The sequence below is a fragment of the Aquarana catesbeiana genome, linkage group LG08 (assembly GCF_042186555.1).
Source record: "Aquarana catesbeiana isolate 2022-GZ linkage group LG08, ASM4218655v1, whole genome shotgun sequence".
NCBI classification, from domain to species: domain Eukaryota; kingdom Metazoa; phylum Chordata; class Amphibia; order Anura; family Ranidae; genus Aquarana; species Aquarana catesbeiana.
In genome coordinates, this window is record NC_133331.1 from 171,867,041 (window position 1) to 171,880,501 (window position 13,461).

At 42.9% G+C, this 13,461-nt stretch overlaps 1 protein-coding gene across 2 annotated transcripts in view; it reads right to left on the reverse strand.

Moving 5' to 3' along the window:
- UNC5B (unc-5 netrin receptor B) overlaps positions 1-13,461 on the reverse strand; it is a 291,480-nt gene that overhangs the window by 28,433 nt on the left and 249,586 nt on the right. For both annotated transcript variants that reach the window (XM_073596705.1, XM_073596706.1), the window contains 3 exons: positions 12,879-13,073; positions 11,962-12,333; positions 2,291-2,378 (listed from right to left, as the gene is read on the reverse strand). In XM_073596705.1, the coding sequence (XP_073452806.1) occupies positions 2,291-2,378; positions 11,962-12,333; positions 12,879-13,073 (655 nt within the window). The remainder of the gene's footprint in view (positions 1-2,290; positions 2,379-11,961; positions 12,334-12,878; positions 13,074-13,461) is intronic.

The window sequence follows — 13,461 nt, forward strand, 5'->3', positions numbered from 1 at the left end:
CAAACTATAACTGGCATTGAAGTAGGAGGTATTACACACAAATGATGTATATTTGCAGACGATATATTACTTTTTCTATCATCACCACAGGTCTCTGGTCCTAACTTAATACCAGCTCTTGATGGATTTGCAGCCCTATCCGGCCTTATGATTAATCCTAAGAAATGCCTAGTGCTTAATATTTCACTCACAAACATGGAATTGATCCCGGCTAGGGCTGCACTCCCATTCACATGGGCAGAAAAATCAATCCCATATCTTGGAATTCATTTAACAGCATCTCATTCTGACTTATTCTCAACCAATTATCCTCCTGTATTAAGACAGATCACAAATCTAATAAAACAATGGTCGCAACTTCCTTTATCCTGGATAGGGAAGATTAATGCAATCAAAATGACTATTCTACCCAAATTGCTTTATCTATTCAGAGTCCTCCCTATTCCAATTCCTTCCTATTTTTTGAGAATAGTACAAAAAAGAGCAACTTCGTTTATATGGGGCTCTTCTAAACCACGTATACCTATACACACACTACATCTTCCCAAAAATAAAGGAGGCCTGGGATACCCTAATTTTACTAACTACTACAGAGCAGCACATTTGGCCAGTCTGTCCAAATACCATGCAAAACAGGAAATCCCATTATGGGTATTTATAGAGGCTTCAGAAAATGACCCTCTATTAATATCAAATTTATTATGGCTTGATCCTAAAGACCGCTTTAAAATTCATAATCCCATAACTAAACACTTCTTATCTCTCTGGGATAAACTAAAAACCAAATATCAGTTACAATCTCCACACAATCCTCTCCTTTCTTTTATCAGAAATCCGGCCTTTTATCCGGCATGGATCTACCCAAATTCTTTTAAAGCTTGGACAACATCAGGCATTCAGACACTAAATGACTTCATAGCATCTAAATCATTCCTTTCATTCCCATCGCTTAGAGAAAAATATGATCTACCAAACTCTGAGATATTTAGATATCTCCAAATCAAAAATTTCTATACACCATTCCTAAAGGGGGATACACCATTATCCCAATTATCCATTTTTGAATCAATCTGTACAAAAGATCCATTTGCTAAAGGTACAATTTCATCACTTTATAATCAATTATATGGAGTAGCAAATCTTAATAGACCCTCTTACGTTCAGAGGTGGGAGGAGGACCTGGGACGAACTTTAGAAGACACAGACTGGTCTAATATATGGCTCACATCTAAGTCATCTTCACCCAACATCTTAGCACTGGAGACAAATTATAAAGTCCTAACTCGCTGGTACCTTGTACCCGCTAGAGTGGCAAAATATTCACCTAATACCTCAACTCTTTGTTTTCGAGGATGCCCAGAAATAGGCACATATTTACACATATGGTGGACGTGCCCAGTAATCCAAACCTTCTGGAAGGAAGTCTTCGTGATTGCATCTAAAATATTTAAAAAAATAATACAACCAGATCCATATTTAACTTTACTTAATCTAAAACCGGAATGGTTAACACTCTCTCAATTCAAACTTATGATCCAACTAATAACGGCTGCAAAACAAACAGTGGCCAAGGCATGGAAATCTCCTACATTGGTACTAGCAGAAACAATTCACAGAATGAATAATACAATGTCCCATGCTAAGATGGTAGCCATCGATCAAAATCAAATTCCAAAATTTGAAAAACTTTGGCATCCTTGGATAAAACAACAGTTCCTGTCAAATTTCAATGACTCTGTCCTGTTGCCATGGTAACAGATTAAATGACTTACAGAGACACCCATTCTAAGGCTTCAAAGAGAACTAAAAAGAATAATAAACTGACGAGCGGGACAACCTTGTGGACCATACCTCTACCTTTCAACCCTTTTTCTTCTTTCTCTTTCCTTTTCTCCACCTTACGATTAAAGCTCATTATCAGAATTTATTTGACCTATATACACTCTACTTGTAAACAATATGTATAGTAGGTATAAATCATTTAAATACCTACAAAAGTAACTAAGGAAATGATATATATCTTTGATTTAGGTTTACGTGAACCCAATGTTTAATATTTGAAATTTCATGATATTTACCTATATAAACCCTACTGTAAAACAATGAGCTTACTTTATAGATCCTTTATAGATCCTTGTAAACTTACTTTATGTATCTTTATAACATTGTATACTCAATAAACTTCTTTTGACAAGGAAAACATGGACACAACAGAAAGAATTAACATATCTACAAATGCCACTAATATTTTTAAGCCACTGTTAGTCCACAGGAGAGATTATTTACTTACACAGTGTTTTCTCTTTTGTTTATCATCAAATACATTTCATAGTATTTTCCCTGTGGAATGGCTCCATGTGGTATCAGTAAACTAACCCCTGAAAAATTAAATATATCAGTATCAAGTTTCAAGCATGTAACATTTCAGACATTTTGAACTGTATAACAATTATAGACAAATCTTTTGGATAGAGTAAGGGAAGGTTATAACCTCTGTCAGTTTATTTTTTGCCATCTGTGTCCCAATGGGGAGATTTCCCTTCACTTCCTGTTCCATAGCCAAACAGGAAGCTAGAGGAAATCCCTGAAAATAAGGGAAATCCCATGGGCTAGCGTTTCCATTGGAAAATTTCTCCTATATTACTTCTCTGGGAACAAAAATTTGTGATTTTACTTTACTTTCACTTTCAATGATACCGGTAAAGAGAACAAATAGAGAGGGTGAATCTCCCTAACAGGGGCACAGACAGCAATAAAAACTTACAGGTGTTCTAATCCATCTCCACTCTATTCAAAACTAAAAAGAAGTTTTGCCTTTAGTTGTACTTTAAGGACTTTTAGTATGATCATAAAATTTAACATATTCAGGGTGTTATGACATCAGATTTCATAGATTTCAAAACGAAAATTAAACCTCTTCTAAATGTGATGATTCAAACTAAGCAAACAATAAAAAAAAGCACAAGCATAGGTTTTCCATGGTGAAAATTATAGAAGAAGATCCAGAGATACAGGTAGGACCTCTTCCCTCCTACTGGTCCTATTGGTTGTTTAATAAGAGGGATGGCCTCACTGATCAATCAGGAGGCTCAGGAGGTGGGACCAAATTAAACCTTTAAAGGTAAAGTCAAGGTTTGTATTAAAGTGGTTGTAAAAGCAGAATTTTTTTTTTACCTTAATGCATTCTCAGCTCCCTGTCCTTTATCACTCCCTAAAATACTTACCTGAGCCCAATTGCAATACCTTGCTGTGTCTGAGAGCACCGTCTTTCTCTCCTAACTGGACATAGAGGCAGCAGTGGGAGCCAATCACAGCCTGTGATGTGAGGAGAGAGTGGGGGCAGGGCCGAGCCAAAAAGTGGGTGTCAATGGACACACAGAGCCTGGCTTTCAAGCCTGCACAAGTGCCCTCATAGGAAGTGGCAGGTGACTAGAACATGTTTTTTTATTAAAAAAAAAATAACTTTACAATCACTTTAAGCTGTCCCTATATCTGGATCTACTGATAATTTGGCTGTGTGGTTTTTACAAAAAGGTTATCGGTTTTAAAATTTACTTGTATCGTCTTAGTTTGTACTTTTGTGATAGGTTTACTTTAAAGAGCCACTGAATGCAATGTATGTTATTTTTATAAACTGTTATATTCAAAAAAGATTTTAATAATATTCACGGATTAGTATGTGATCTTCAGAACCGAGCTTAAAGTGATATTAAAGGGGGCGTGGCCAAGATGGCGGACTGAGCGGACGTGTGCTCTGAGCTCTCCAGGAGTGTGATCCTAAAAAACTATCCGTACTGTCCCGCTGCACCGCTTAAAGGTACTCTGAGCCTGTTGGATGTCTTCCAGAACCCCCAGCTACAGGAAGAGGGGCAAGAAGTTAAAGTTTCCTCCTAACATCCCAGAAGAAGACGGATCAACCCCCTGCTCTACGAGATCTCCTGCGCGCCATAGCAATATGGCGTCACAGACGGACCACGAGGAGGATCCTATTCTGACCCCTCCGGGACTGACGGAGCTTATGGCGGCTATTACCTCCTGCCAGTCTGCTGTAACTTCGTGTCAAACGACCTTGGCCTCAAAAATAGAAGAGGTCCAGCTAAATGTGGGAATAGTTCGGCAGGACTTGGACAAAATCCGGTCCAGGGTCTCGGAGGCTGAACGGAGAATAGGAGAGGCGGAGGACAACATCGCGGACCATGATACCTCCATCCGCGCCCTTCAAACGAAGGTACGGGCACTGGAATACCGTGTGGAAGACGCCGGGAACCGGAGCAGGAGGAACAACCTCCGGATGGTGGGTCTTCCGGAGGGGGTTGAAGGCCGAGCCCCAGCCCAGTTTGCAGAGGAGTTTCTGCGCTCCATGCTCCCAGCGGCTCAGCTTTCCCCTTATTTTGTGGTGGAGAGGGCCCACCGAGTACCGCCCCGGCCGGGGCCTGAGGGATCCCCCCCTCGCACTTTTATCCTCCGTTTATTAAACTTTCGTGACAGGGATGAATTGCTTAGAGCCTCACGAGTTGCAGGGGAATTGCCTTACAGAAATGTTAAACTCCTGCTATTCCCGGATTACACCATGGAAACACAGCGCCAACGCCGCTCCTTCGATTCGGTTAAAGCTGCCCTGCGGAGAAGAGGCCTGAAATATAGCATCTTGTTTCCTGCAAAAATGCGAGTGGTGGACGGTGAAACGGTTAGATTTTTTACTAACCCCAAGGATGCGTCTGCCTGGCTGGAGACTCTCCCCCCGTAAGTCTAACAATCTTGTTGCATATTGAGGGCATGTTGTGCAGAATCATCTGCTATATATATCTAGGAACAGATAAACATACAAGTCTCCTAATGTATACTGTGGCTGCATCTCAGCCCCCTTTGTCACATCTCTTCCTTTATGGATTAAGCCATGCTTAGGAACTGTTCCTAGAGGTCTGTTGCCAGAGGAAAGGATTGCTTACCCCTGCAGAGCAGGCCCTAACTGGTGCTAAAAGACACATGCCCCTTCTATATATGCTCCTCTTGGAGGTTCCTGGAGGACAGTTTTACTCTGGAAGTTTATTTTCTTTATTTTTTCATTTTTTTTAATTTTTTTTTTGCAACGAACAAGAAGAAGGTGCCCCTGCTTAGTCAGGTGATGGACAGAACATTTTATTCTCTCCTACTATCACTCCACCAGCTCTGGGATACGTACTGTTACACATACATCTAGTTCCCATACTTAATGATGGTATGGTGAGGACCCGTTCCGGTTACACGACCTCAACTTAAGTTACCAGTTCTAAAGGGAAATTTTTGGGACTTATGTGCTCCTCAATGTTTTGGGGGGTGCGGGGTGGGGGGCGGGGGATGGGACTGTTCAGGGATGGTTGTGGTTGGTTGTTTATGCTAACCCTTTTTTATTTTCAGGTTCAAGTTGGTCTACCAGGTCATTTATTTGTCCTCATTTTTAGGTATAAGGTATGCAGTAAGCTTTTGCAGTGTGTGGTGATGCGTGTTCCCGATGTGGCCGGATGTGGGGAAATTTTTCCCCCCCCGAGCGACTGGAGGCGGGCATCCTCATCAGAACAGGGCCCTTTTGATATTGTAGAGTTGCTGCCATGGCTGGGTGCTTAGTGGTATCATGGAATGTGCGAGGCTTAAACTCTGCTGTGAAGCGATCCTTGGTGCTCAATTACTTAAGCAAACTCCGCCCACAGGTGTGTATCCTTCAGGAGACGCATCTGATGGGCTCCCATATCCTTAGTTTAAAGCGGGCATGGATTGGCACACATTACCACGCGACATATTCCAACTATGCCAGGGGGGTCAGTGTGCTAGTCCATAAGTCCCTGCATTTTCAACTATTGGATATTCGTCTAGACCCAGGAGGCAGGTATATTTTACTACACTCCCTGATCGAAGAGATCCCTGTTGTTATTGTGGGGATATACCTGCCTCCTCCGGCGGACGTAGGGTTACTTCATGACCTGATGCAACAGGCCACATTGTACAATGTAGACAATGTCCTGTTTCTAGGTGACTTTAATCTGACCCCAAACAGGGAGCTGGACAGGATGCAGGCGGTGGGCCCTCAGCAGCAGGACCTTTCCCGCTGGGCATCCGCCTTTCATATGACAGACGCATGGCGCCATTTCCATCCCACTGATAGAGAGTTCACTTGCCTCTCCACTACACACCGGACCATGTCTCGAATTGATTTAGCATATGCCTCCCCTAGTCTTCTGAGGAGGTTGATCTCAGTGGAGATTCTTTCCCGTGGAATCTCGGACCATGCTCCGGTGTCTGTAAACATCAAGCTCTCTATGGAGGTGGGTGTGAGGATGTGGAGGTTGTCCAAGTACTGGATTATGGAGCCGGAGATCCAAGAGGAGATACCGGAGGCACTGTGCGGTTTTTGGATTAACAACGCGGGTTCTACTGGACCCTTGGTACAGTGGGATGCGTTTAAGGCCTGGCTTAGGGGAGAATATATGACCCGTATATCTGTGAAAAAGAGGGCATCTGTGCAGTCTCTGAGGGTACTGGAGGAGCAGGCTAGGCTGAGGGAGGCGGAGTATGTCCGAACTCCTGACCAAGCACATTATGTGAATTGGCAAGATGTCCTCAGAGAGTTGTCTCTTTGCAGGGTTGAGCTCACTAAGAAGTCAATGCTGGATAGTGCCCAGAGGGTATTTGAGTTTGGGGACAAAAACGGTAGGTTGTTGGCCTGGCTCGCAAGCAGCATACTGCTACTCATATTGGCAGATTAAAAGATCTAGATGGCTGCCTATTGACGGCGCCGGCGGATATTAGTGCAAGATTCCTAGGCTTCTATAAAACCCTTTACTCTTCTAGAACTGATTACGACCATTCTCAGCTGCTTGCATATCTCGACCGAGTCTCCCTCCCTTCTCTAGAGTCAGGAAAGCGGGAAGAAATGGTGAAGGATATTTCCCTGGAGGAGGTTCAGGAGGCCCTGGGATCCATGCAGCAGGGGAAGGCCCGGGACCAGATGGGATACCCATTGAACTTTATGCTGTATATCAGGAGCTCCTTGCGCCTAGATTTACCTCATTGATGCAGCAATCCTCTACTCTGAACGACCTGCCTGAATCTTTTTCGGAAGCGGTGGTGGTGTTGGTGCCCAAACCCGGTAAGGACCCTGAAGAATGTGCCTCCTATCGACCTATCTCCCTTATTAACGCAGACGCCAAATTACTGGCAAAAATTTTGGCTAGGAGACTTGGAAAGGTGATAGAGGACCTTGTTCATGTGGACCAAACCGGGTTCATGCCGGGGAAGGGCACCGATATCAATATACGTCGCTTGTTCCTGAACTTGGCTGCCACCCATGATAACGGAGGAACACGGGTCATAGCCTCTCTGGACGCAAGGAGAAGGCTTTTGACTCCGTGGAATGGGAATAATTATGGGAAGTGCTGAGGAGATTTGGGGTAGGTCCCAAGTTTCTCCACTGGTTGGGCCTGCTGTATAGGGCCCCCAGAGCAAGGATTAGGGTAAACGACTCCCTCTCTGATAGTTTTCTCCTCCGGAGGGGGACCAGACAGGGATGTCCTTTGTCCCCCACTTTGTTTGCCTTGGCCTTAGAGCCTCTGGCGACTCTGGTGCGTGAATCTAGCCGCATTGTGGGACTGCGGGTTGGCCCTCTTGAGGAGAAGATATCCCTATATGCCGACGATGCACTACTCTACTTACAGGATGCAGATACTTCATAACAAGCGGCGTTAGAAATATTTGACGAATTCGGACGGTTTTCGGGAGTTCGCATTAATTGGTCGAAATCAATACTTTTCCCTTTAGATGATAAGGCTAAAGATCTAGTGAATCAACCTGCACTGAGGTGGGTGGAGGTATTTACATACCTGGGTATAAAGATATCACGAGATTTTAGGGCATTTCAACGTCTCAATCTGCGGCCTATCGTTACATGTCTCAAGGATCACTGCTCTAGATGGACTAATCTTCCCCTTAATCTGCTAGGGCGTATAAATATATTGAAAATGATTTATCTCCCTAAACTAAATTATATCTTTCATAATTGCCCCACATGGATACCCCAGAAGTTTTTCAAAGAGATAGATGTCTGCATTGGAGCCTTCCTATGGCGGGGATCCTCCCCTCGTATAGCCAGGTCAACTCTCCAGCTTCCCGTCAGATGTGGGGGTTTGGCCTTACCTAACCTACTAGTGTACTACTGGGCAGCTGTGCTGGTCACGGTTAGATGGTGGTTTGAACAGTCTAGGGCCAACGCGGCGGTTTGTTTGGAAGCGGCTATGGTGGGCTCCCTTAAAGAACTCGCGAACTTGGTGTATCGTGGGGCCTCCTCCGGTTCTGCCCTCGCCGATCCCACTCGAACCACTCTGCGTGTATGGGGGGTGGCTAGGAAGCGGTTTTTAGTTCCAAATAGATGGTCTCCTTATTGCCCACTATGGGGAAACCCTAATCTCCCGCATTTTAAGACTGTTCCTGATCCTCAAGTGTGGGCCCGGTATGGAATCAAGGTTCTGGGGGATATTATCTCATCTGGGATTCTGGTTTCCTTTCAAGATTTGGTAGTGAGATGTGGTCTTCCAGAGGGGATGCTGTTCCGCTACTATCAGCTGCGTCATGCTTTCCGGGCGCAGTTCCCGACACCACCCGACCTGCTGACGGATGGGGTTGAGGAACTATTGGCGCAGGAGTCCCTGGTTAAGCCCCTATCGACGCTATACTTGACATTACTTAGCACAGATTCTAAAAAAATGGATGTATTGTGGGACAAATGGAAGGCAGATATCCCATCCTTGGATAGAGAGACTTGGGAAGAATGCTTTGAAAATTCCTCGCAGCTAGTGATATCCTCTAGGGACAAACTAATACAAACGAAATTCCTGCATAGGATCTACTTTACGCCTCAGAGGCTGCACAGAATCTACCCGCTGAAACTCCCGAACTGCCCAAGATGTCAGTCTTTGGAAAGTGATTATATGCACATGTTCTGGATATGCCCGAAGCTCAACCGTTACTGGGCTGATATCTTCGAGTTTATTAATGTACGTCTCCAGCTGGAGATCCCCCTATCGGCTGAACTGGCCCTACTGGGCATACAGGACGATGACCAAAGGCCTCGATATACTAAACTGTTACTTTCATTGCTACTTTTTTATGCCAAAAAAGAGATCCTCCTTAGATGGACGTCTCCTTCACCACCTACTATAAGGTCATGGGAAAACTCAATCAATGCTATCCTCCCAATGTATAAACTTACATACATAAGTAGAGGTTGTCCTCGTAAATTTGAGAGGGTCTGGCAGCCATGGACCGACCCCCTGTGATGCTGCTATATACTATCCTCTTCTGCAGTCCCCACCCTATAGGTTTATGCTGCACTATATTAGATTGAGCTGTATTTATTGATGCTCCCCTCCTTCTGCCCCCCCCCCCCCCCCATTGCATACTGCATATGTACTGCTCTTGTTCCATGGATGTGTACACTGCAATGCTTGAGTGACTTATAATGTACTGCAACTTGATTTTTTCTAATAAAGACCAACCTTGTTGTTAAAAAAAAGTGATATTAAAGGCAAAAACGTTTAAAAAAACAAACATGTTTGTTATACTTACCTGCTCTGTTTTGCACAGAGCAGCCTCGATCCTCCTTTACTTGGGTCCCCCCCCCGCTGGCACTCTTGGCCCTCCCTCCTGTCGAGTGCCCCGAGAGCAAGCAGCTTGCAATGAGAACTGCTGCTCTGCAGGTCTATTCAGACTTGGAGCTGTGGCTCGGCCACGCCCCTCTCTCTCCTCATTGGCTGTGGCTGTAATTGACAGCAGTGGGAGCCAATGGCTCCCACTGCTGTCTCAGCCAATGAGGAGGGAGAGGCCCCAAAGAGCCAATGCCTTTGTGCACATCGCTGGATCGAGATGGAGCTCAGGTAAGTATTAGGGGGGTGGGGACTGCTGCCTTCAGCCTTTACAACCACTTTAAGCCCAGGTTCTATATAGGCTGCCTCCTCTCTACTAATACACACCTTCTCTGTGCAACACAGCTACCCTGCTCACTGCAGCCCCATGTAGAAAGTCCTGTGTAAGCCTCATATCAGAGAGCATTGGCTAGTGGCGATTGGCCACTTAGACGTTTTTGTGGTGGTTGGGTGTATTGGTATAATTTACCAGCAGTTACTGTATCACCACACAAAGCTGTTGAACTCTAAATGTGCAACAGAAGACTAAAATTATGACTGCATGCAATTAAGCAACATTCTGGGTTATTAGGAGCCATAATTGCAGTTTTTAGTCAATGCACGTTATTTTCAGTCCTAATTGTGTTGAAGTGCATAATATCAAATCAACAATATTGCTACCGCATTTAATATAATTTCATGCACAAATATGTACCCAAATCATATTTTAGATATGAATTAAATTTATTTGAAAGGCTTTTGTCTGGGAAACATAAACATCCACTCTCTAGGTATACAACAAGGAAAAGAGCACAACAGTAATTACAATGTTTGTTTAAAATAATAACTTTAATTAAATATTGATGTAACTTGGAAAATGTAAGCTTACGCAACATATAAATGTTTTTTGTATTTTTTTGTCTATTGGACATTATTTCAGTAGTGGCGTGCATCATAATCATTTTATTATTTGTTGCATAACACGGATTTAAGTTTAACTTCAGCTGTCTAGGGGTTATGTAAAAAAAAATTGATAAGGTATGGCGGGCCTGGATTGACAACATCCATTGTGGGGTAGGGAGATCTTTTGCCCCCTAAAATGTTCAGGGAATCCTGGATGGGAGTCCTTCTGGTCCAGAATGGTCTCGGAATATATAGTTGAAGTGCACAATAACCATACAATACTCAATATCGATGACCTACCTGTAAATTATTTGTTGAAACAATAGATGGCTACATATCTGATGCATATATTATTCTGGTACATAAATATATTGGATGCTGGTTGTGCTGGTGGTTGGGGAGTTGAGGGGGAAACTGGGGGGGGGGGGGGGGAGGGGGTTTGGTACTGGTTTTCTTTTAGCACAGTCAGTTGAACTATGTTGCTTCTGTTAGATATGTTTATATGTTTATTGGCCCTGTGCGGCCTATCTGTGCGGAGGTGGTGTTGTGCTGGCGCCACCCTATTGTTATTTTGTTTTTTGTTTGTTCTGTGTTTAAAATCAATAAAAAGAATTTACAAAAAAAGAAAAAAGTTTAACTTCTGCTAAAACATTGATAGAGTGAAGAGTATAGCTTCAGTCATAAATTGCTTGAGAAACAAGCAGGGTTATGAAGTGCTGAGCTCCCTGGTGTAGGTAGGTGGCCAGTTGGATATGCCCTGGTCAAATATGGTCCTGATTTGGTTGACACCATTGGGAACACACTAATAATTCTAATTACTGGTATATGAAAGCAATCTAAACATGTCAGGATTCACCACCATAATACCGCTTTCAAATTACAAATCATAAGAAATGGGTCATGATTGTACTTGGTTTTATATGGGTATATTGTCTTAATTGAATTTCCTAATAAATATTGTAATTTTAATGAACTTTGCCATTTGTTATGATGCACCCATTAAGTCCCATGAAATCCCCTTTTTCATTTTCTGTCCTGCAAACGTTTTGGAAGGCTTCTCTCTGGTATAAAATAGCAAAAGCTCTGGGGCAAATTCCCTTGGAAAATGAACAGCCTATCTACCTTTATTAAATCCCCCCAGTGTGTTTCAGGATTTCTAAGGCTAGAAGGCTTGAAAATGACAGTTGTCACCCATACCTGAGTAGAGGAAAAAATCTCTTACTGTCAACTGCCAAATATGGATTTCCCCTCGCTTTGAGGATATTTCTTTTCACTTCTTGCTATGCTATGTTTGCACAGAAAAAGGGAGGGAAACTCCCTATAGAGGACAGTAATACAAATCCTTCACTTTTAATCATATGGTGTTACCTAAAATACAGAAATAATTAGTTAGAAATGAAGAAATCACCTGTGTTTGGGAATGTTAGTCTTCCACCTAGAGCTCCGAATGTGCCCGTCACACTGTTACTGGAGTCTCTGGGTAAAGTCAGCAAGTGTTGGCTACTCATGGTTTTATTTCTTGCATTAATGAGGTTAGTGTCTGAAGGATATGATGCTACAGGCTTTGGACCAAGCAGGTCGTCTTGTATTCCAGGAGATGATCCCACCGGAGATGAATTGTAGACTTTAATCTTTAGGTTTGGAAGGGGATCCAGCAATGGAGAATTGGTCATGGGGATTTTGTCAGCAGAGTCTTGCAAGGCATACATGTGCCCTCGATATATGCCAGCGTTGGCTGTCAGATCTGGCTGCATTGATGGATGTAGTAAATGAGAATTGTCTGGAAAAAAAAGGCATGTTTTGATTAATTTCTATTAAAGCATGAGGCTTGCCTAACCATTTTTAAGGAAGCGTGATCCTGTTTTTTTTTTTGGTGTTGATATTGGATAGTGTATATTTTCTCCAGAGAGGTAACAATAATTACACAAAATGAGCATGTCTGGAAATAAAATGACCACAATGTTCAGTCAGTAGTAATTTACAGCACTGAACATGCTATATAAATTTCAGATGTTTCTTGCTTTTTGCCTGGGTGCATAGGTGGCTAACATATTATACATATGTTACATTTCATTCTTCTACAGAGGGAGAATATCTATCTTAACATTAAGTTTTTTCTTTCTTTCTTTTACATGTATGTCGCAGATCTGTATACTGTAATTACAAAAATATAAAAGGTGTAATTACAACTCCCCAAATGGAATACTGTCGTTATAAGCCTCATCTGTTTTGTTATTGTGACCATCTGGCAGCACCTCAGAAGACAACAGTTAATGAGCGTGCACAGTAATGCATAGGTGAGGGTGTCAAGCACATTAGCCATACCATGCCTGGAAGTCTTAAAGTTCACCGGATGAAAGCCTCCTGTAAGGGCTGCCGAGGAATCTGTGATGTCGGTGTCGAAATCTCGGCAGTTGCGTCTGTACACAACTATGCCAACAGCCATGAGTATAACAATGAAGATGAAAATGGCAACAACCAGTCCAGCATAGAGAGCAACGTCTCCTGTTGAGTCCAACACTAATAAAGAGAAAAACAGAAATTACTGAACAATCAAATGATCATCAGCTAGAAAGGTTTGTCAATAAAAATTATTTTTGAGCAACTAGACATGCGGACAAAATCTTATCTTGCCAGCTAATAGAGCCAAGCATAAATATGGGTCATCCAAGCATTCAGGTTTATGATATGGGGTAAGAGGTAGAGAAACATGCAAGCATAGTTGTTGAAGGCCTAAATCACAGCAAACTATCAGACAAGCTTCTCCAAACAGTCCCATCACTAATTTCCTGAAGACTTCTTGGCCAGCAGTGTACACACTTTGCTATAAGCCTTGGATCACTGCACTGGCCAATTTGATCTGATCAGTTGATAACCAACAGAGGGGTTGCCATTGGCAAACAATTAC